We start from the raw sequence: 21,871 nt of genomic DNA, 5'->3' as shown, positions 1-21,871 counted from the left end.
ATATAATGTTTAATAAAAAAAAGCATCTGTAATTTCTCAAGAGAAGGTCGGTGCCTGAGAAATACTCCTAAGCTGACTAGTGTTTCCACTTTTACTATATGTTCCTTATTTGTACTAAAAAACTACGTAACTTACACTTAAAAGTAACTGCTTATACTCTTGTAGGCTACCAAACATTTTTTTTTTGCTGAAGTGCAAATTGCACCACCTGTAGGTGTAGAGAGTATATTCTAAAGAATAAGGTTTACTTCAGTGGATGCCTTTTCTTGATGGGACTTTAAGGAATAATTCCAAGAGGCACTAATGAGAATAGGATTTTTTATTTTTTTTTTACAACAAAATATTTCCCTTGAACTCTCTCCCATTTACCTATTGCTGTGTGTAGGAGTTTGAGGCTGAAGGCAAGGCAAAAGTGTAGGTCATGGTGTAACCTGTTTATTAAAAGGCGATTTGTGAATTTTCTTTTTCAGAGATGGTGCTCCTTATTGTGAAAAGGACTATCAAGTTCTTTTTGGAGTCAAATGTGAAGCATGTCACCAGTTCATTACTGGGAAAGTCCTAGAGGTAGGTGTTTTGTAAAACAGAGTGTAAGAATTGGGCCATGTCCCATTGTGTCCTCATGCAACCGCAGAGAATACAAGAATTCTCATCAGAAAGCTTTTTCTACTGATTTTAAGGCAAAGTTGCTAATTTTCAGAAATATTTTCAGTGGTTTAGCTTTGCAGTCATCAGGAAAAGTATGTGATAGGGAATTAACTGCACTAGTTTCTATGGATCTGTGGTTTCTGTGTTTCTCTTGTAATGGTGACGTACAGAGTCTGTTGCACTGCTTGTTCTGTGTCAGGTTTGGTATACTTTTAGAAGTAATTTGAGTATTGGAATCACCTGTGGGAACTGTAAGTTTGCCAAAACTTATGACAAGAGATTTCTCTTTTTAAATGAGGCCAAATGATCTGAATGAGGCTGAGAAGGTGAGAGGGCAGAAGGTACTGGAGAGGTAAATTACATGTCCAGAAATGAGAAGGTAGAAACCATCTGAACCACTTCTTTTGTTGACTCTTAGTTGGAGTCCTCAGTGTTCTCATTGAAACTGACCAAATCTTTTTAGACTTCTATCTTTTGTTGTCAGTACTGGTCTCCTTCTCCTGTGGCTGTGATGAGTCTCCTTTGAGCTGGAATCTTTGAACTATGCATGGATTCCTCTGTGTCATCTTCAAAATGTTTAAGGGGCAAAAGTGCAGAGGACTTTCCTTGTCACGCTGTCATTGAGATATGAGAAGCAAAACTGTTCTCTCTTTTCCCTGTAGGAAATTCTGTTCAATGGAAGGAACCTAAGCTTTGAACTCAGGTCTGGGGCTGGGTGTATGGCTTGACTCCAGCTTTAGTGATTTTTAATACCCTACTTTTCCTTGGAAAAAGGCCTTTACATAATAAAGTTTGTGGAATAAATGGGGAACCACAAAGAACTTCAGTTACAAGTGAAGAGGAAACTGGATGTACTGTATGTTTTTCAGTGAATAACAGAAAATAAACCTTGAAAGTGTTACAGAAATAAAAGGAGCTGGGATTTGCTGGTGAACATGTATTACAGGTTCTCCTATTTGTGTTGCATCTGCTATGGGTGTAAGACTGTGTCAGCCCTCATATAAATAGTTTCAGGTTTGACATGAAGTGGTAAAAGCTTGTGGTTCTAGTTCTGGGGGTTTCTCTAGTCCAATATTTGGAATATTAACCAGGCTGGTAGCCACCAAATGAGGGACTCTGAACGCGTGTGGACACGCCGTGCATTTGTCACTGCATCTGTTGGAAGGAAGTACAATTTTTTAATTAGCCAGGTTCTTGAATCTGCCTCCTTTGCAATGTGTGTCTAATTCCTTTGGAAGCCTGCATAGATAATTAGAACAATCTGAGTTTTTCTTTGAGTAGGAAGGCTGTGTCTCTGGCTTTAATCTAGTGGTCTGCTACCGTCTGCTTATCTATTCCCGTCTACTGATGAGTTTTTCATTTTAGTACTATGTATTGGTGACCCCATAGTTGCATTCCAGTGCAGGAAGCACTGCAGGAGAGAAGTGAGTTTGGGAAGCATAAAATAATTCTAAACTTATTTTAGATGACATGATACAAGCAATGCAGCCTGTTCAGAGACATGGAGATGAAAATTATAAAAGGGAAGGTAATTGGAGCCTGTGGAGAGCTGGGAAGAAATAAGCTATTCCTATTTGGAGCCTTCTGTGTGATGGAAGTGAATATAGCAAGCTTACACTCATGTTACTCTTCCTTGCATCAGTGAGAAAGAAACCTAGCTTGCTGAGAGGATCATCAGCTGTATCCTTTCAGAACCGAATAAATTGAGACTAAGGAAAGATTCAGTCGATTGACCTAGGATTTAGGTGTCCATCATAACCTGAACTTTAGCTTACATTATCAGAGACATTGTGTCCCAGGCAGAACCTTGATGCAGCAATTTGGTCCCAGGGTTGGTTTCTTACTCTCCTGGTAGCTATTTATTATCAGAAGAGACAACGTTTTGGTGAAGCAATGAAATATGACCAACCTCTTGCAAGAATCCACCTCTTCTAAGAGTCAAAATGAGATTACAAACCCAAAGATTTTTCCATTTCACCTAGCCCCTGCAGAATCAGAATATGCTGATGAATTAGAAACAGACCTTTTGAATGATCTTATCAATACATGGAAATATTAAGCATGTTGAGTTCTGGGTGAGACTAGAAATTTTGCTTGAATATTTGTGGCTCTCATTGATTATCAGAGGCATAACTCATAATAATACAGTAGAGGGCAGCAGCAGTTCTCAATATGTAACTAAGACCAAACTCCTCTAAAGCCTGTAGAAGTTGAATTACACATACAGTGCAATTCTTGAAGGCTGAAACTTTCACTGTAAAAATGTGTACTGTGACGTCAGGGAGGCCGTTCAGACATTGGCTTAACTGCATTACAGTATGTATTGACAGTCTGAATAGAATTATAGAACAAATCACAGAATGGTTTGGGTTGGAAGGGACCTTAAAGATCATCTATTTCCAACCCCACTGCCATGGGCAGGGACACCTGCCGCTAGACCAGGTTGCTCCAAGCCCCATCCAACCTGGCCTTGAACACTGCCAGGGATGGGGCATCCACAGCTGCTCTGGGCAGCCTGTCCAATGTCTCATCACACTCATAGTGAAGAGTTTCTTCCTAATACCTAATCTAAATCTGTCCTCTCTCAGTTTAAAGCCATTCCTCCTTGTCCTATCACTACATGCCCTTGTAAAAAGTCCCTCTCCAGCTTTCCTGTAGTCCCCTTTAGGTACTGGGAGGCTGCTGTAAGGCCTTCCCAGAACCTTCTCCTCTCCAAGCTGAACAACCCCAACTCTCCCAGCCTGTCTTCATAGGAGAGGAGCTCCATTCCTCTGATCATCTTTGTGGCCTCCTCTGGACTCGCTCCAGCAGGTCCGTGTCCCTCTTATGTTGGGAGCCGCAGCGCTGAATGCCGTACTCTGTCCTGGTGGGGACTAGCAGGAGTGGAGTAGAGGGGAAGAATCACCTCCCTTAACCTGTTGGTCATGTTTCTTTTGCTGCAGCCCAGGATTTGGTTGGCTTTTGGTGCTGTAAGTGCACATTGTCGAGCCATGTTGAGCTTTTCATCCACCAGCACCGCCCACAAGTGCTTATTCTCAGGACTGCTCTCAATCCATTCTCCACCCAGCCTGTATGGATACTGGGGATTGTCCCAAGCCATGTGCAAGACATTGCACCTGGCCTTGTTGAACTTTGAGATTTGCTTGGGCCCACCACTCAAACCTGTCAAGCTCCCTCTGGATGGCATGGATAGTCTGTGAATAGAGTTCTGTAGGTACCACCTGGGAATGCAGATGCAGAGGAGACATTCAAGCAGTTTCTGTCATTAAGTGATGCTTCAAAATATTAGAAGATACAGGTGAGCAGCTAACATTCAATAATCAGAGCAATTTAGCAGAACCATGGACTAGTTTCTTGGCTTGTCCTAGAAACCTTTTACGCTGTCAGAGATGCACTGTTCCAAAGGGGCAGTACTGATGCATCTAAATTAGACTAAAGGAACTAATATGTCAAAACTTAGGATCAGAAAATCATGTGTCAGCACGTATGCCTGCTTTGGGCAGAAAAGGTACTCTTAAGGATGGGGTCAGAGCATGACATAAATCCTCTGGTAATAACGGAGATGAGGTATCAGAAGCAGCCACAGAACATAATTCACAGAACAGGATGCCACAGTTCAGGGAGGGCTGCAGCACTGTTTGAGGCAGGACAATTAACAATCTCCTTATCCTGTACAGGAAATCACCTGCAACCTTTCAGTGCACCTGGAATTTTAATTCTGATGAAGCTTGAGATTCTCGTGGGAGGATTATTGTCTTCCCTCTTTGTTTCCTTTGGCAACATTTCCTTGGCAAATCTGGGTATTTTTGAGGATGTATATCATGTGGTTGTCTCTTGTCCTGCTGCATGTCTTGGGAAGGAAACCATCTTCTTGGTGTGAAGCAGCAGAATTACAGGAACTGTCTAGGTATAGGTTATAGCATCACTGACCAGCCCGAGTTATACCTACTAACATTGTGGGGGGGGAAAAAACAAAGCACTGTATTTTGTCTTTGTTAATAAATGGTAGTAGTAAATACACTGAGCAGTATTTTTCATTTTATTTTTCAATAAAATTATTTGTTATGTCAGAACAGAGTATACTATTTCATCATATTCATCTAAAGAAATTATTGGAAGAGATTGCTGGGAAGTATATAGTACATTGTCTGCAAACACTTCCCTTTAATGAATCAGAAGTCATTAACAGCATGCCACTGTAGTGCTGCTTTATTTTCTCCTTATTCTTACTACATCTGGGACAGTCTGTAGAAAAACTGAAGGGAGATGAAAGCGTGAAGCCAAGCTTTGGGTTCACAGAGGCTGGTGGTATCTTTTTTTCTAGTAAAACGTTTTTGGGTTGGTTTTTTTTTTTTTTTTCAATTTAAATAGAAATTGAGATTCTTTGCATCATTGCAGGCTTGCAGCTCCTGCTCATTTTTGTCTCTTAATATGGCTCAGCACCTCTGAAAAATCAGGCTTTCAGTCCTCTACAATGAGTAGCCAGTGAGAGAGACAGGTGCTCCTGGTGTGGTCCTCAGAGTCCTTGTCTCAGAAGTAGCTATGCCATGCCCCTGGTAGGCACCATCAGTAAAGCCTGTCAGAAAGTCCAGGGTTTGAGTTAAACCTGAAGATTCAGGCCCTGAGAGGGTGGACTCCCTCCAGCTATTCCGTAGAGGTGATCCCTCTGCTGAGTTTAAGAAATGCATTACTAGAAGCAGTACTTATTGTGCAATATTCGCATATCTCAGAAGAATGCTCTTTTTTCTAGGCCATAGATCTAACAACTTTCAATACTCATGAAAATATGCAAGAAAAATACCACGTGCATTTATGTCGGCTCAGGTATTTCTCATGTATTACTTGAGACATAACTTTCTGTGACAAATAATCGCAGATGATAGATGAGTGCACGCTAACACAGTAAGTGTGATTAAGTATCCAATATGAAATAAGATATTGCGACTTCTTGAGCATACTGGATACTTTAATACTTGAGTATTTCAGGAAATGTTGTCAAGGCAATAGAGATGAGTGTTTTTCCTTGGGTTTCTCCAGCAGAAAAGAACCTTTATTTATAAAAAATTACTAATTTTCCATTAACTCTGATGAAAAACATTTTTATTGGGCAGTAACAGCATAGTAAGAGTGAGGTTTTTCACTAAGCTATTTTTTTCATAGCTTCAAGGCTTGCCTATTGAAAGAGGCCCATTTGACCCTAATCCTGTAAATTTCTATGTAGACATGTATAACTCCAGAAATCGAAGTAAAATTCAGCACATATTTAGCCATTTGAAAGATGCTAGCCTCCATAATTTTTGTCTAATGTGGTTATCATACACAATGTAACTATTCTCCAATGAGAAGCTTTCCATTGACTTCAGAGAATGGTGGATCACACCAATACCTATATATTTCATCATTGCTTATCTGAAGTGTTTTACAGAACTTCTAAGTAGTATTTTTTTAGTTCTGCAGAAAGACAACATCAGGCAGAAACAGGTGGAGATTTTGCATGAAGTCATACAGAAAGCCTGAGAATAAGATTCAGGTCTTAAGATTTTCACTTTTTTTTGGCTTTTGCTGATATGAACAGGATTTGATCTCACAGTCTAGAGATAAAGATGTATATATCTGCTATCAAATCCCTCAACCGTTTTGCTACTCTACGCATTTATTTTCATAATGGTACTTGCTTAATATTCATTTGCAAATAAATAGCCATTGTGTGATTTCTCCTGGCTGTGCGTAACTCAAGTTCCTGTTCTAATGGGCTGCTGCCTGCCCTGTGTTTGTTTTCTGTGCACTATTGAAACTTACACCCCACCTTGTAAGCAGTGGCATAACGTCATTTTAACAGATGGACCTGAAAAGAGAAATGCCAGGGCACCAGAAGGCTCCCTTGACTTCAGCCTGCAAGGTCAAGTTTAAAATGTGGTTTTGATATTGTAATTTATGGTGAGCTTTGCCTGATTTTAAAGAGGAGTAGTAATTTAAGATGCAGCATTTAATGTGAAGGAGGTTTAGTACTTGTAGATAGTGTCACTTCAATGTGCCAGTATTCATGACTCTGAAAGAAGTCAATTCTGAGACACCTTGACTTCTGAAGTTAGAAATAAATAACAGTAAGGGGGGGCAGGAGGAGGGGAATCCAAGCAAACAGCGAAAGCTGCTGTGATTGTCTAAGGAAACTGTATCCATATTTAAGAGGCAAAGAATGTGAGCCCAAAGAGCCCGTAAGTTTCTCCAAGTATTGTTTTCAGAGCTAGATCTAGGAACTGGTTCTTTAGATGTGAATGTGTCTGTTTGAAATAAATAACAAATAGATGACAGAACAACATTGCTGTTTCATATATGAATTGTAAATTATTTATTCAAACAATGCCTGTTTATGTTGTTCAGGGATGTGCCTTCTGCCAACATCCATGTAAGCAACTTTGCTCTTGTAAGTGTATTAGTGTTCAGATGCTTCAGTTGATTGACTTTCAGGGAAACTCAGTAGTCTGCATGTTTAAGTAATTTATTTTAAGGAGATTTATGCTCATAGCTCACGTGAAAACATCACACTTCTCTGCAAAGATCAGTACAGAGTTTAGTTTGGTATTTCAGTACCTTCATGCATCTGGTCCTGTGCTTTCTAGGTTGAGGAGCCATGCAGAGAATCTCTTAAAACAAATGAGTTTGATTTCAATTCCATTCAGAAATGTTAAATGAAGGACTAACATGTATTATTCTGCTGAATGAAGTATTTAGTAAGGCTGTTTTCATAGTAGTTATGGAGCAAGTATCACAAAATGTGTCATTTACTGGATTTTAATGATGTAACCTATACTGGTAATACAGGTTGAGGTGTTGTAAAATTTTAAAAGGCTTATAAATGAAGCAATTAATGAAATGAACAAAGACTGGTGGTATGATGGATCCATAAGGGTTTGGTTTTGGTGGTAAAAGTGGTCATTAAAGTTGTGGTAAAATAATATCCCTGAACAATGTATTACCATTCTGTTTTCATAGCACTAGGCATCTGCTGGTTTGGGCGTCTTACAGGCTCGGGAGAGACTTTGCTCTCAACCAGTATCTCCCAGTTACCACTGTCACCTTTACACACCATAAAAATGCAGGGAGAAGGGCTACACAGCAAATGAGAAGTAGTGGAGCTTAGTGCATGCTTTGTTAGGTTTGTCATTTGCTTTGTGTGTTTAATTTTAGTGCTGTTACAGTAAATGAGAAAACATTAACATGTTGCCTGAATGTCCCGGGTAAATGGTAAGAAAAAGCAGCAGCACTGCTGTGGTCGTTTGCCCTTGTAGTCAGACAGGTATATACTGCAGACCACAGGGCCTTTTTGATTGTGGAAAATACCCGTTGAGACATCAGATGTGGTCAGTGCACAGGGCCCGCTGTAAACTCATCCAATGTTCATAGGCTGTGTCTGAAGCGTGATCTCACCCTGAACATGCAAATGGGATAAAGGGATACGTGTAGCAGCAGTGTGAGCGGTGGCCCCAGCACTCTGCCTGCATCTATCTGAACTGGACTAGAATACAATCTCAGTGTAATTGTTTCTGACAAAACTAGACTATCACTCAAGAGGCTGTATAAATTCTTTGATAGCTGTGGAAATAATATTTAATAAATTCTAGAGAAAGACAGCACTAATCTCATATTCCACAGACACCTCTCCCCAAGAGAAAAACGTTCTGAGTTGTAGCAACATCAAACAGTGACACACAAGTGATGAGGAACGGTCCTGTCCCTGCCTGGGCTGGTGTTTTCCCCCTTTTTCAGAATAGGTTGGCTGAGTTACTGCTGGAGTGGGTTTGATGTGCAGGGAGGATTATTTGGTGTTTTGGTGGGTGTGTGCAGGAGAGCGCGTGAGTGCGAGCAGAGGAGGAGTGAGACTCGGGGCTGGGTGTAGTTACAGCACTTCCCTGTGAGCTGCTTCTGTGAGAACACAAGCCATCTGCACATTGCTTCTGGTAGTGCTCCCAGTCTGAACGGAGGTGCAGGGAGTCTGCCCGCCAGGCTGAGGAGGGAATGGATTTACACTGAAGATTAGCAGAAGGTAAGCCCCTTCCTGTGAAACTAGATCTGAACTGGAAGGGGTCATGGCTTTCTTTTGGCAGGGAGAAGGTGGTGCAGCTTTGCGATGTGACTGAATAGCTTACCAGTGGTATCAAAACAGGGTACTTGTAATGTTGTTCTGTGCACCAGAAGGATTTTTTTAAAAGGCTGTGTGTAGTTATGTGGTTTAGATAAAGGGAGAGCAGATAACTCTCCCTTTTTTGTTTTTAAACTGCCAGTAAGAGAGGAGAACGGCATGGGGCTTGGGCTGTTTCTGATTGCAACTGCTTGCTGATGTATGGAGGAGCAATGCAATTCTTTATCTCAGATCATTCTTGATACAATTTGTTGGCTCTCTTGATCACTTCTGGAGATTTGTTGCATAGAAATAAGGTTAAAGTTTGTTTCCAGTCTCACTGACTGTTGGCTGAGAAACATGTTTTATCAGTGAATGTAGAATACCGATTGGTTTTTTTCCCCCTAATGTGGGTTTGTTTGCCTAAAAATGCGGAAGTGAAAAGTTTAATAATAACTCGGATATGGGTAGATGGTTCAGAAAGGTTGTCTAGGTAGCAGAGTAGTAATGTAGATTTAACTTAATTTGGACTACCCTTCCCTGATGAAAAATATGCTGCTGTAATTGCCTAGAACACCACACTATGCACGTGGTCAAAAATCTAGAATAACTATACTTCCAGAAAAATAACATCAATTGCTTCAAGTAAAAACCTTTCTAACAGCATTTTGGGGATTCCACCCCCACCCCCATATCAGAAGATTGAATTTGGCAAGAGGGGTATCTGTAGTTGGGAAAGACTTGCTATATAAAGCTGACAAAAGAGTATCTCAAGTTGACAGAGCCCCAACAGAAGTTCAGTTGCTGTGGCAGCATAATCAAGGTGTCAACTTCTCAGCAGTGGTTTGGAAACCATCCTTCAGTCAATTTGAACATCAATAGGAAGGGGAGGAATGTTAAGAGAATGTAGGGGTGGTGAATAAGAAGCGAGTTGTAACAAGTAATTTGAAAAAATAACCAATAAAAGCTTCCTTATTGCCACAAAGGGATTTGTGAAATCTTGCGGGTGCTTATAAAACCATGGCTTATCTGTAGAAATTGCTTTTGTGAGTCGTGTTGCTGATTAGGATCTCTATTTCCTAGCACAGCATCTTCAGCTTCTACCTTTTCTTAGTTAAATGTTCTCTAGTGTGTTTCTTGCACTTAATATTACTGAAAAACTCTAGCAAGCTGATCAAAATAATTCAAAATGACATAATGACATTTCAGTAGAGGCATTTATATTAGTATACCTGCCACCAACAGCAGCCTTTGTGATACGCAGGCATTGCATGTGTTCCAGTAACACACAACAGATACTTCAAAAAAGTAGCTTTTTCATGTTGTAAAGGTGCACATAATATGTACCAGCTTTTAGTAGAAGAGCAACTTACCTGAGTGACTTTATTTTACTTGGTACATAGCTGTATTAAGAATTCAGTGGCATGGTTGTCACTGCAGAGCACGTCTTGTTCTCCTCTCGGAACAGCCTGCTTTAGGGAAAACATAATACTCTATTTTTATTTTGTAGCTCATATTGCTGCTTCTGTTCATCTTTTAAACCTTTGCATTGTGCTCGTGCTACCTGCTCACAATCATCCACGTCAGAGATACAAAATTAATAATGATCCCTGCACCAAAATACTTTCACTGAAAACAAAAGTTCCTCCAGTGTCACAGTCTTACCGTCGATTGGGCTGTAGGGATAGGGGTGAGAATGCACTCTGTAGCAATATAAAATTATTTCAGCCGCTTTTTGTTTCTCACAGACTGAGATCACCACAAAGAATGGGTAAAGTGGTGAAATATTTCTTTGCAGGATTGTGCTCTTTCATTTTTAAGTCCTGCTTTCACTGGAGAGTTTGCTACTGGCTTCTAGAAAGAGCAGGATAGAATGTAGACATGTCCCCTGTAAAAAGTAGTTATTGGGAGGAATGCAGCAATGACAGGTTTGAAACTGGAGAAGTGGAGACCAGCCTGTTGGGGCAAGCCTGTAGCTGTCACCTGTTTGTAATAGGCTCCATCCTGGTATTGTGCTCACTGCTCACTCAGGGAGGACTCAGTCCCCTCTTTTGTCTGCTTTGTCAGGGTACTTTCCAGGGGGCAGGGGGAAGAAAAGAGAAACAGAACCAAAGGATATGTCTGGAATCTGTAAGCACTTTGAAATCCACAGAACTAGCACCTGTCTTTACTAAGCAGGTGCTTTACAGATGAAGAAATAGGATACACATGAGTATTTTGTGGGTGATTATCTGTTTGAAATGGCCACCTGGAGCACAAAATGGGTAGATTTTAATTACATGCTCATACTACAGTAAAAAATTATACAGGTCTAATAGTTCTTTGGATAGATATCTGGTGTGTATGACATTTATGACAAGCCTTTTTCTTTGTAAGAGGGGAAAATAGGACGCAGGAAGAGAAGCACCTTTTCATCACCAGCAACACGGATACTCTGGCATTGAAACTGTCTGTGAAACTAGCTTAGGATGTTTTGTGGTTTACAGAGGTCTCTGGAATGAGCATTATAAATCATTTGAATACGAGTTAAAATGTTAAGAATTGACTTTTACATGTAGGATTTGGAGAAAAAGATTTGTTATCCATACAGATCAATCTGCTGTTGCTTTGAATTCTGTAAAGTAGTTGCATGTTGGCTGGAAAATGTTTTTTTCCTAGCAATGAGGAGGGTAAGAACTGATGCAGTAAAAGACTTTATCCAGACTTATCTCTGCAGCACCCTTGAACTACTGCTGCTGAGGCAACAATCATGGAGACCCTGTACTCTGTTGAAAACTGAATAGTAGCAAATTATGTTAGGTATCCCTTTCTCCTTTATGTCCATCACCTCTTTCCTGTTCATCACCATAGTAATATGTTATATCACGGTTATTTTGTTGGAATAGTTTTCCCATGCTAACTAGAAATGTTGATTTTATACAGAGCTGAAGAAAACAAGGTGGGAAGCAAAATTCCTGTATCTTGGCTCTGACAAACATACTCTTACGGAGTGTTCATGCCAGTGAGAATTCAAAAGTATACTTGCATAGTTTTGCATCTGTAATTGGAAATCACATTTATCAGCAATGAGAAAACTGACAAATAGGACAAAAAATGGACTTCTGCCAAAAATGAAAGGCTCAGCTTTTAGCAGAGTGCGTATTTGTGGGCTGACATTTATTCAAAGTTAGTCTATTTGAAAAAGAGACAACTATTTCTCTGCACTAACTGTCCACTGGTTACCCTGATGTTCTTTGATATTTCCATTTTAAAATAGTGTAGCATAAACACTTTGGCCAGAATTACAAAATGAGGATTCCTGAGAAATGTCTGGATGTAGTCACATCCAGGCTCATAATTATATATGGGTGACTGGAGTCAAGAGCAATGTGGTTATGGAGAAAAATATTTGAAGAAAATCTGTCCCTCCCCTAGATTGTCATCTGTTGCTTGTTGTTACCTCTTTCTGGAAGAAACTGTGAAAGGTAGTGAGTAGCATTGGAGTTCATCAAGGACAAAACCCATTCTTTAGGCTTTTTAAAGCATTTGCCGATCAGAATAGTCATAATGACAGCGACTTTTAGGATCAGTTTGCTACAAGAGCAGGCTCTAGGTACTAAAAGAAAAAATACTCTCTGCTCAATTCACCTAACATGTTTTCCTATTAGAACAATCTATGAGTCTCCCAGGTACAAATTAGCATAAAGAGAGTCCTTCATGTCTGCTTAGTTTCTTACGGACTACCTTTGTTTTATATTTTCTGGTTATATTCTACGGATGTCCTGGGTCTGCCTTCATGCTTAGTTTCTTTTCCTCCCTCCTTTGGCCCTCACAACTTTTATTTCTCTTTTGTTCTTGGGACACTCCCTCTGAACTGAATGCACACATCGGAATGGAGAGCAGGCTTTGCTAAATCGCATGCCAAAGGTTGCATGGTTCCTGAAACAGCCTTCTGACAGAAAACTGGAAAGTCAGTTTTGTGTTAGATTAACAAGGAGATCAGCTGCAATTATTTAGGTCTTGTGGTGTGCTACATGGAGGTCCAGCAGGGCTGGGAGTCTGGGAATTTGAGTTCTCTGCTTGGCTCTGCTGCAAGCATGAATTTTGATCCAAGGTGAGTTTCTTCATCTCTCAAACTCACGCTTGCTTCATCAGTTAGAAAGTGGTTTGCACTTGCCCACTGAAGAGTTAACGTGAGTTTTGCCTACTGCTACATTGACCTGTTTTCTCAACCTTCCCCATACTAGAGAGCCCTATCGTACTGCTGGACTCGCTGGGTCAGCACACTCAACCCCGGAACCTGGTGCTGCACTTGAGCTGTCTCTCTGAACCACAAGCCACATCAACAAAAGCTCCCTTCTAACAGCAAAACCCCTGCTATACCAGGAATTTTGCTGCTTGGCTTAGATGGGTCTCAGTCAACTGATTCAGCTCTACTGGAAATTTTTCCAGTGTAACCTTAGACTCTAACTATTCTGCTGGTTTGGTCCAGACCTGTGCTGCTTAGGAGGAGCCTGATGCATGTGTAAAAGCTTTTCTCTATGTAGAGCCCATTGGAATGGATTTTAAGGTCAGAGGAGTGGCTAAAATCATCTTGCTTGCCCATCTCTTCTCAAAATCATAGAGCTTTTCCACAGAAACCAACACAGAAAGCTTATCCTTAGGGAGATTATCCTGCTTTGTCCTGGCAGACTCCAGAGCGATTGTAAGGCCAAAAATTTTCCCTCTTGCTGCTTAAATTACCTTTACTTTTTAGAAACTTCACCTTATTTTGAAGTTAAATTTGTCAAACTTCAGCTTTTTGATGTTGTCATAGTTTTTCCAATTGAATTGAAAAGCTCATGCTCCTTCCTGCTGTTATCTCTTTTCTTTGCTTTTAATCACCTATCCGTTGTGATCTAGTCATCGCTGAAGCCTCTCTCTGAATAATTATTTGACTCACAGCTGAAGATTCGTGTTATTTTAATGGTTCTCCACTGAAGTCTCTTCTGTAACTCCACATGTACACACTCATCAGTGTTATAATGATGGTGTTGCAGTATCTTTAGTCAAAAGCAAAACCTTTTTTCTGCTTTTCCTTTATATTCTTTTTATACATTAAATGATCAGAAGAGCCAGGCCTTTCAGCTACCTTGAGAGCATTCTTCTGGGAGATTATTAATGATGTTCTCAAACTGCCTCTTTCGGTTGCTGTTGCCACAGTCTCACAGGGCCCTGCTTTCTTGATTTGCAGGCATATTATGTTAGATTATTAAAAGATACTTGTTTGGTTTAGATAGCTTAAATTAGCATTGTCTTTGAGTCATCAGCAGATTTACCAGGAAAGGTTTTATATTCTTGTCCTGGCCAGTAGTAGAGGTACCTCATGCTGTGGGTAGGAGGAAGTGATCTCTGAGTTATCTGGCTCAGCTGAGCCTCCCCTGCTAACACGTCCATCTGCCAGAGAGCTGCCTAGCTGTAGTTTTCTTAAGACTCTTGAGTACAAATTATTCAAGTCTTCTAATTTGTAAACGTTGATTCATGGCAAACACTATTAAAAAAAATCTTGTTCAATAGATAGTATCAAACAGGAAAAATATGTCTTTCAGCATTGTCAAGTACAGACCATAAAGAAAGATACACTTTGCGAATACTCCTGCCTTTTCTGTGTCATCTTTCATCATTTTTTATCCACAGCGCACAAGGGATCTTTGCCTGATCATGATTTTTTTAATCATGTTTTAAATAGACTCTTTTAAATATGTCTTTAAACATATTGCCCATAGTTATTTCTTTGTTTCTAGCTTTCTTATCAGTTGTCTTTATTTCTAACTTAGTGACTTAGCCATTGATGATTATTTTCTTTTAGTTAATAGTAACTCAATTAAGATTTTTTTTCTGTGCATTGAACATATGGACCATGATTACTTTCTTGTTTGTAATTTAGAGTAGATAATTTGGGATGTTCAGTAGGTTGTCTTAAACATTCCTGGGTTTATCCTTTTATGGTTACTTTAAGAACTAGTAATATGTATCTTCCTTTAAAATTCCACATGCACACACACATATATATGTGTATATGACACTGCTCTTTATTTCTGTCGGTCTATACATGCAATCAAATCATGATCAGAATGGAGATAATTGCTGATTTGGGGAATGCAAATAATCTTTTTATGTTAGGATGAGGTCTCGTATTTATTACCTGCTGTCAGGTGCAAGACTTTCTGATTTATGAAATAATTATTTTGTGGTTTTTTTAAGATAAAAAGAAGGTTTGTTACTGACTTTTCTAGCTAAATCTCAGCAGGCTGAAGTCAGCTATAGTTCTACTAAGTTGTTTCTCATTAAATAAATTAGTAATATCTCAGTGTTCCAAGATACTTCCCATTGTTTTGGAGATACCATTGCGGCACTGCAAATACTGCTTCAGTTAACGTGATCTGCTAATCCATATACGTCGAGCTGTGTTGTTAGAAGTTCACCTAGAGGGACAGGCCAAGGGACTAACAGTCACTTCATGCAGAAATCTAAAAGGACAAAGATGGTTGTCTTTCATTCTTGAACTCATATATTCCTGATAACTCAGTGGTCCTGTTATCACCAGACAAAAGAAAACGTGACCTAGATTACTCGGAAAGTGGGAGATTTCTGGTGTCATGGAAGATTGCATATCATATGCATCCGGAACATAATTCACAAGACTTCATGCTGTCCCTTGACGTGTGCCTTGTAATTAACACTCGGCAGCAAACCGAACTAAGAGCTTTGCTTTGCTTTCAGCAGGCTAACAGCTGTGGCTGAAGTGGCTTTCTCACCTTGCTGCAGAGAGACTGGTCTCTCAACTGCACAGCTCAGCAGACCTACACAACACTCTCAGTAGTCAGTAGAGAACTTTTGCTGGCTGGGTGAGACAAAGTTATAGTTATGCCAGTATTAGGCTGTTTGAAAATGCCCTTGGCACTGTGTGAAGATATTGTAAAGTAGCTTTGCTGATTGATTCTGATTCCAAACTAATCGAGCAATATGAACATGCATCTAATCAGGTCCTTTAGATGAAGTATCTTTTCTTGTCAAAACATCTGTGCTGGACAAAATGCATACAAGATGAAGAAATACTTAGTTCTCTAATGCTTTGTGAAGCCTAAATATTACAGATGACGTAGAAGGTCCACACCTATACTTATGAGCTGGACCTGTTCCAGCATTGTTAAGAAATAGAGGAGGGTTTTGTATCAGGCCTTGCCAAATACTTGCTGTTGAGAAGCTAAAAAAAACATCTCTGCAATAAACAAGGTTTATAAGAAAATTAAATTGTGGATACTGGATTTTGCCCTGGTGCACCTAAAATAAGGGTAATGAAGGCAGTGAATTAACAGATCTGTATTAGAATGAAACAATAAAATCTAGTGCATTCCTCTAGATTGTTTCTGATTAACCACATGTTCAGTCACTGGAATTAGGTTTCTCTGTGCATAAATGTAACCCAGGATCCTAACAGAGATGATGTTGAAATGCTGGCAATAGGTAGTAAAGATGTGTTTGCTGTTGCTTTGCTCCTCTGTACAGCTCACAGTATTCTAACTGGCCACTTTGGGCTACTGTGGGTACACTTCTTAGCTGGAATTACCTTTTTAGAGTGGAATTACCTTCTTTGTACGACCTCCTGCTGTTAACTGTTTAAATAATACGGAGTTCTTAACTTTGGTTCGGTGTGTAGCAGTAGGTGGATTTGTCCCGCAAAGTCAGAATGAATAGCTGCCATAAAGAACATAGTTAGTAGTTAAGCTTCTCACCTGTGTGCAACTTGCTCAACATTGGATGTTGCGGGAAAGTAAGAACTGAAAGCAGAGCTGACACTGCAGTCACAAGCAACTACTAGTTTATTACTGAAGTAAGTCCAGTTGATATTCAGCCGCCATGAGGACTGTTTCTTCATGCCAACAGAGCAATTGCACAACTGGGGGTTTAGCCTGAATCATTACTCAAATCTTTGCTATAAGGAAAAATTATATTACACACAGCTAATAATTGCATTGCTATTAACAGCAGCTAATGGGTATAACAATACTGTATGCTGATGGAATTAATACTGATCAGTTACAATATTACAGTCCATCTGTTAAGGAATACGCTAGCATGACATTGGCAGTCACTGTTGGAATGCTGGGAAGTATTTTTTGTATAAAAATCAGAAAGTGGGCATGAATCAACTGTGCAAGTGTTCATAGCAGCAGGGCAGATGCAGTTTTGGCTTACCCAAGACAGCATCGCAATCAGTGGATGGCTCCAAGGGTCTTCCATGTCTCTTGCCTGCATGTTGTCATTCAGATTTACACAGTCATGGCCTCACGCTCCATTTCCCACTTTCCCCCAGTCTTCTGTCTTGTAGCCCCATCAGCTTGGGAACTCCCAGTGTGAGCTCAGCTTCCCACTGCTCCATCCTGTCTCAGGTTGAATAGAAGGACAGACTGCCGAGAGCTGTTTCTATTGAGATGTTATGACAGTAGTGTTAAAAACAGCTTTAGAAGGTCCTAGTTTTAAAGATACATATCAAACAAGGATTTATCAGCTGAGAATTTTTTCAGCATTTGAATCACTTTACACTTTCCTTCCTTTTGTAGTAATTATGGTAGATGTTGAAGTCCTTTAGAAGCCAGGTAAGCTGCACTTCTGTATCTAAGCATAGATATTTGTAGTGACTTGCTAAACAGATAAAAAGCCTGGGAAAAATGAGTGGACAGTTTGGGTCAGGATGTTATTAGAGGCAGATTTTGGTCTTCATAGTGTTTCTGCTGTTCCAGCCACTTGTGAGCTCACAGAAGCCTGCAGAGAAGGAAACAATGGAATTTGATGTTATGCTGAACATCAAACAGGGTTGAAGGTTCTCTGACCTCTGCAAGTAATTAAAATAAAGCTTCACTGGAAAATGATAGGCTACTGCCACAGTTCCTGTTTAACAATTCACAACATTCCTTAAGGGGTTTAAAAGATGAGTCCAAGTTATTCTCTCTTCTGCTCCTTACTCCTTAAGAGACTATAAGAAATCAGGTCATTCTCCTCAGAGTCATGGCAGAACTAAATATTTGATTAGGTTTGTCTATCAAATGGGCCTATTATACCTGTTCATAAAAATTTTACAAAGAAGGAAAAGAAGGGGAGGGGGGGAATGGCACACTTTTACTCTTAAATGTACTCTTTCAACTGCACAGCATTTTTTGTAGTATTTAGATAGTATTAGAAAAGTAAAGCTTTCTACACGTTTAATAGCTGTTTGTCAGGTGAATGCTAAGATGGCTTTGAATGGAGAATGAGTGCAGCTGTGCAAATGTAATGCAACAAATATGCACTTAATTGTGTCCTTTGGCCAGCAGAAAATGTCTGTTGGTAATTAGTTCTTCCTCTACCAGACCCACTGGCATGTGAGCTCTCCTAGCGGGATTCTTGTTATTGTTCTCTCTGGCTCTTGTTCGCTGTTATTCTGGAAGGAAGGACAGAACTGAAGGCATGAGTAATAGGAAATCTCAAGCTCTCACGTTTACCAAAGAGGAAAACATTTATTTAATCAGACTAGATCTCTACAAGCACTCAGAGAATAAAAGTTAGTCTTGCGGGAAGTGAGGACAGAGTGGGGTGGACTCAGAAAATATAATCCTTGGCTTTTGAAGTACTGTTGCTGTGGGGTTAAAGCTGGATGTGTGCTTGATGCAGGTACTTTTATACTGGATTTCTGGGGCACGTTGTGTCAGCTTGTGTGCAGCTGTGTTTGTAGCTCCCAGGTTGGAGTAATTCTTGCAATACCCACCATTGCTTTCCTTGACACCTAAGAGCAACAGTACAGTTTTGGCTTCAGGAGCTCCCCAAAGGCATCTTGATAAAGTGAAGGCAAATGGGTGTTGTGCACATTGTGAAGAGGTTGGAGCATCAGCTGGGTGAAAAGGGGTTGTACAGGAGCTCAGTGCATTGTGTTCAACTGGTGCTTCAAATACCTCCCTACCTCCTAGCTTTTTAGTTCACCTTTTGAAGTGCAAGAGGATTTTTTTAAGCTTGATGGACACAGTGTGTAATGCAATGGCCATGTTCTGCCACCTTTCTTGTTCTAGACTATCGCACAGCGTTATTACCCCCACATTTAAGGGAGCCTTCAAAGTCCTCCGTAAACAGTATACGGTGGCTTTTAAAATGGCATTGCAGTCCGGCTTCATCAGCTAAGGAGGATTTGTATGTTCAAGTTGAAGTCATTTAAGAGAACAGTATGGTGGAAGAAGGCTAAAAATTGATAGCTGCTGAGCCTGAAAAGGTGATCTATGAAAAATTTGGTCTCTCATTATCAGCTATTATTAAAGGTTTTTGTATTGTTATAACACATAATACAGCTTGTACTTTCATTTATGTTACCTGGGACGTGTCCTCTGCAGAATATACACATCCAGCTGCCCTACGTAGCCCATGATCCATGAATCCTGGCTACTGAGCCTCCAGACTTCATTCATAAGCTTCACAGAAGAGGTGATTATGTCATTTTATTCTCAGGACTGGTCATGAGGAATACATTTCTGTGATGGTTTTCCTTAGTAGTGTTTCTCAGAAATATTTTATGAAGTTCATTAAATGTTAATTTAACCTTCGTAGATTGGGAAGCTGAAGCTCAGTGTTGCTAAAGACTTGATTCCTGTATAAATCTTGAAATTACCAGAATAAACAGAACCTTAATGCTATCTAAAATAATGTTAAAGCCTATTTTCTTTACGTGAATATGCTATAATGCACGTATTGTGTATAGTGTATATCTATTCAGTAGTATATAGAAAATAAATAGAATGCGTATATCAAAGGTCAATCACAAATCAACGAGACTTGCAGAACCATGGGAAGCTACTCAAATTTAGGATCCATATATTTACATTACAGTGACACAGCTTTGGCCACTGTTCCTTCATCCTGCAGTTCTAAGGCTCTGGAAGTATTTGGTAAATTAGTACATACTACTACTTCTTTTCATCTAAATTTTTCTGTCTACTGTGTTCACATGGAATTTAATTTGAGAACCTATTTTAGATTTGTCAGCGTGGGTAGAAGAGAAACAGGAAAGAAGAGATTGTATATTGTTATAAATTGGTAACTGATGTTCTTTGCTTTTACTGCAAATACAAGTGCCAGTTGATTTAACAGAAAATTTATAGGCAGTGACAGTAATACAAATATCTCACTGCAGTGTGACATTCATTGCCTTGGACTTAGATGGAGATTTAAAACAGTGTTGGGCAAATTATGGAGAACAGATAGATTGTGATGTAGCCTCTAGCCAGGAAGTCCTTAAACCACTGATTACTTGAATGGGAAGGTGTGAAGAAGAGAAAAGGCTGTTCTGTATTTTCTTATTTCTTACAACCTTTTACCCCAAGTAGTCGCTGCTGGTCTCCGTTGAGGACAGGGTACTGGACTAAATAGACCTCTAACTGAAGCAGTATGGCAGATCTTGCATTCTCATCGCTGTTTTTGAATGGTGAGGGCAATATTTAACTGTAACAGGTGAACTAGAAGAGAAATGGCAATCGTTTGTCAGCAAATGATGAGTGCTCACAAAGCAGTGCAATGCATTTGTCCCTCATTTCCCTTTGTTGTTTTTGTTTAGGCCGGTGACAAGCATTATCACCCAAGCTGTGCACGATGCAGCAGGTGCAACCAAATGTTCACAGAAGGAGAAGAAATGTATCTGCAAGGTAAGGATGTCTCTGTTCCAAAACAAGAAAATCAGACTTTGTAATCTTTCTGTTACAGACCTCAAGAGTTTATAAACCATCCCTGTCTAACACAGGCAAAGAGCGCTATAGCCATCCTATCTTCAATAATGCTCTCGTACTTTTTCACTTGAAACCCTTTCACTCTAGTAGGTGGCCATAACAATGGCTTTGTATTGACTCTGCACCCTAGCTGAGGCAGACTGTGTTTTCAAAAGCTGCGTAGCAAAAAGGAAATTTATTAGGCTGCCTCTTAATTTGGCATCTCATGGGTAGCTTACCACACAGACTGGTATATGAGATAGCAAAGTGAGAGGGTTTCCCCTGAATTCTGTGCTCTTCTGGATCACTCTCCAGACTAAAAGGCAATGGGAAAGCATTTAGAGGCTGCAGTGAGCTTGTTTTGCATCGTGTAGGTCTCATTCCCCATGCGCACTGACAGAGTGTCTCCTCTGGTTCTTAATCATATTTGTTTGTCTTGCCTGCTTCCCTTTTATCTGGTCACGTCTCTTTTTATTCCCATTTACTTTATTTTTATGTTTTTCTACAGTCACTTCTTTCTTTTATGTTAATTTTCATCTCCACTTTCTTAATAACACTCTCACGCTTGCAGGTAGTGCCAAGCACATTTTTTTGGTGGTCTTCACATAAAAAAGAACATGCTCTTTTCTTTGATTGAAAAGTATCCTTGATCTGAATTCTACCTACCCAATGAGAACGTAGCACATTAACTATACAGCTACAGTTATTTTTATAACTTGAGGCAGTATTGCAATTAGTGTTGGTAGAAAGATGTATAATACATGTTTATGCAAGCCAGAAATCAAGGTGAAAAGGGAGATACATGTTGGCATTTTATATGTTGTGCTTATGTTAGAAAACTTGCTTGATATACCTGAAAGGGCTGTAAAAGCATAGGAAAAAAATAATGCAAGTGTGGTTGCAGCCATCTTTTGAAATCTTGAGGAGAGATTCTTTCTGGAGGAATTCCAGAATAAGATAATATTGTCAAGGAATTCCTTTGAAGCTAACTTGTGTTATTTTGTAGCTTGTCCTCCCTTGCAGTCCATCTCTCTCATCTCTTGCTGACCTTACACCGCAGTCATCTTATTCCAGCTGTGCACAGAACTGGCTATCGAGTTGTGTAGCAGCTCTGCATTGCAAGAGCAAGGAGAGGCTGAAAGAGGGCTGGGTAAGAAGTACTGCTTTCTGATGGCACATTGGAAAGACTAATTTGAAAGCAGCAGTTACAGCACCTGACAATCTTAGTTTCCTCACATCATCATATGATAAAGTACAGGCAGAATTCAAGATGAGCCACCAGTTCATCCTTTGCTGTTATTAATAACAGCTGTTTGCAACCGATGCCATTTCCACCAGTCTATCAGAGAGTGGGAGATCATCTTGA

At 39.9% G+C, this 21,871-nt stretch overlaps 1 protein-coding gene across 2 annotated transcripts in view; it reads left to right on the top strand.

Annotated features, from left to right (window-relative positions):
- The window catches only part of ABLIM1 (actin binding LIM protein 1), a 143,586-nt gene that overhangs the window by 66,329 nt on the left and 55,386 nt on the right, over nt 1-21,871 (top strand). For both annotated transcript variants that reach the window (XM_027789243.2, XM_055797763.1), the window contains exons 6-7: nt 471-564; nt 20,358-20,445. In XM_027789243.2, coding sequence (XP_027645044.1) covers nt 471-564; nt 20,358-20,445 — 182 coding nt within the window. The remainder of the gene's footprint in view (nt 1-470; nt 565-20,357; nt 20,446-21,871) is intronic.

The sequence above is a fragment of the Falco peregrinus genome, chromosome 1 (genome assembly GCF_023634155.1).
Source record: "Falco peregrinus isolate bFalPer1 chromosome 1, bFalPer1.pri, whole genome shotgun sequence".
Taxonomy (NCBI): Eukaryota; Metazoa; Chordata; class Aves; order Falconiformes; family Falconidae; genus Falco; species Falco peregrinus.
The sequence above is the reverse complement of the archived record's forward strand: the minus strand, read 5'-3'. Positions and strand labels throughout refer to the sequence as shown.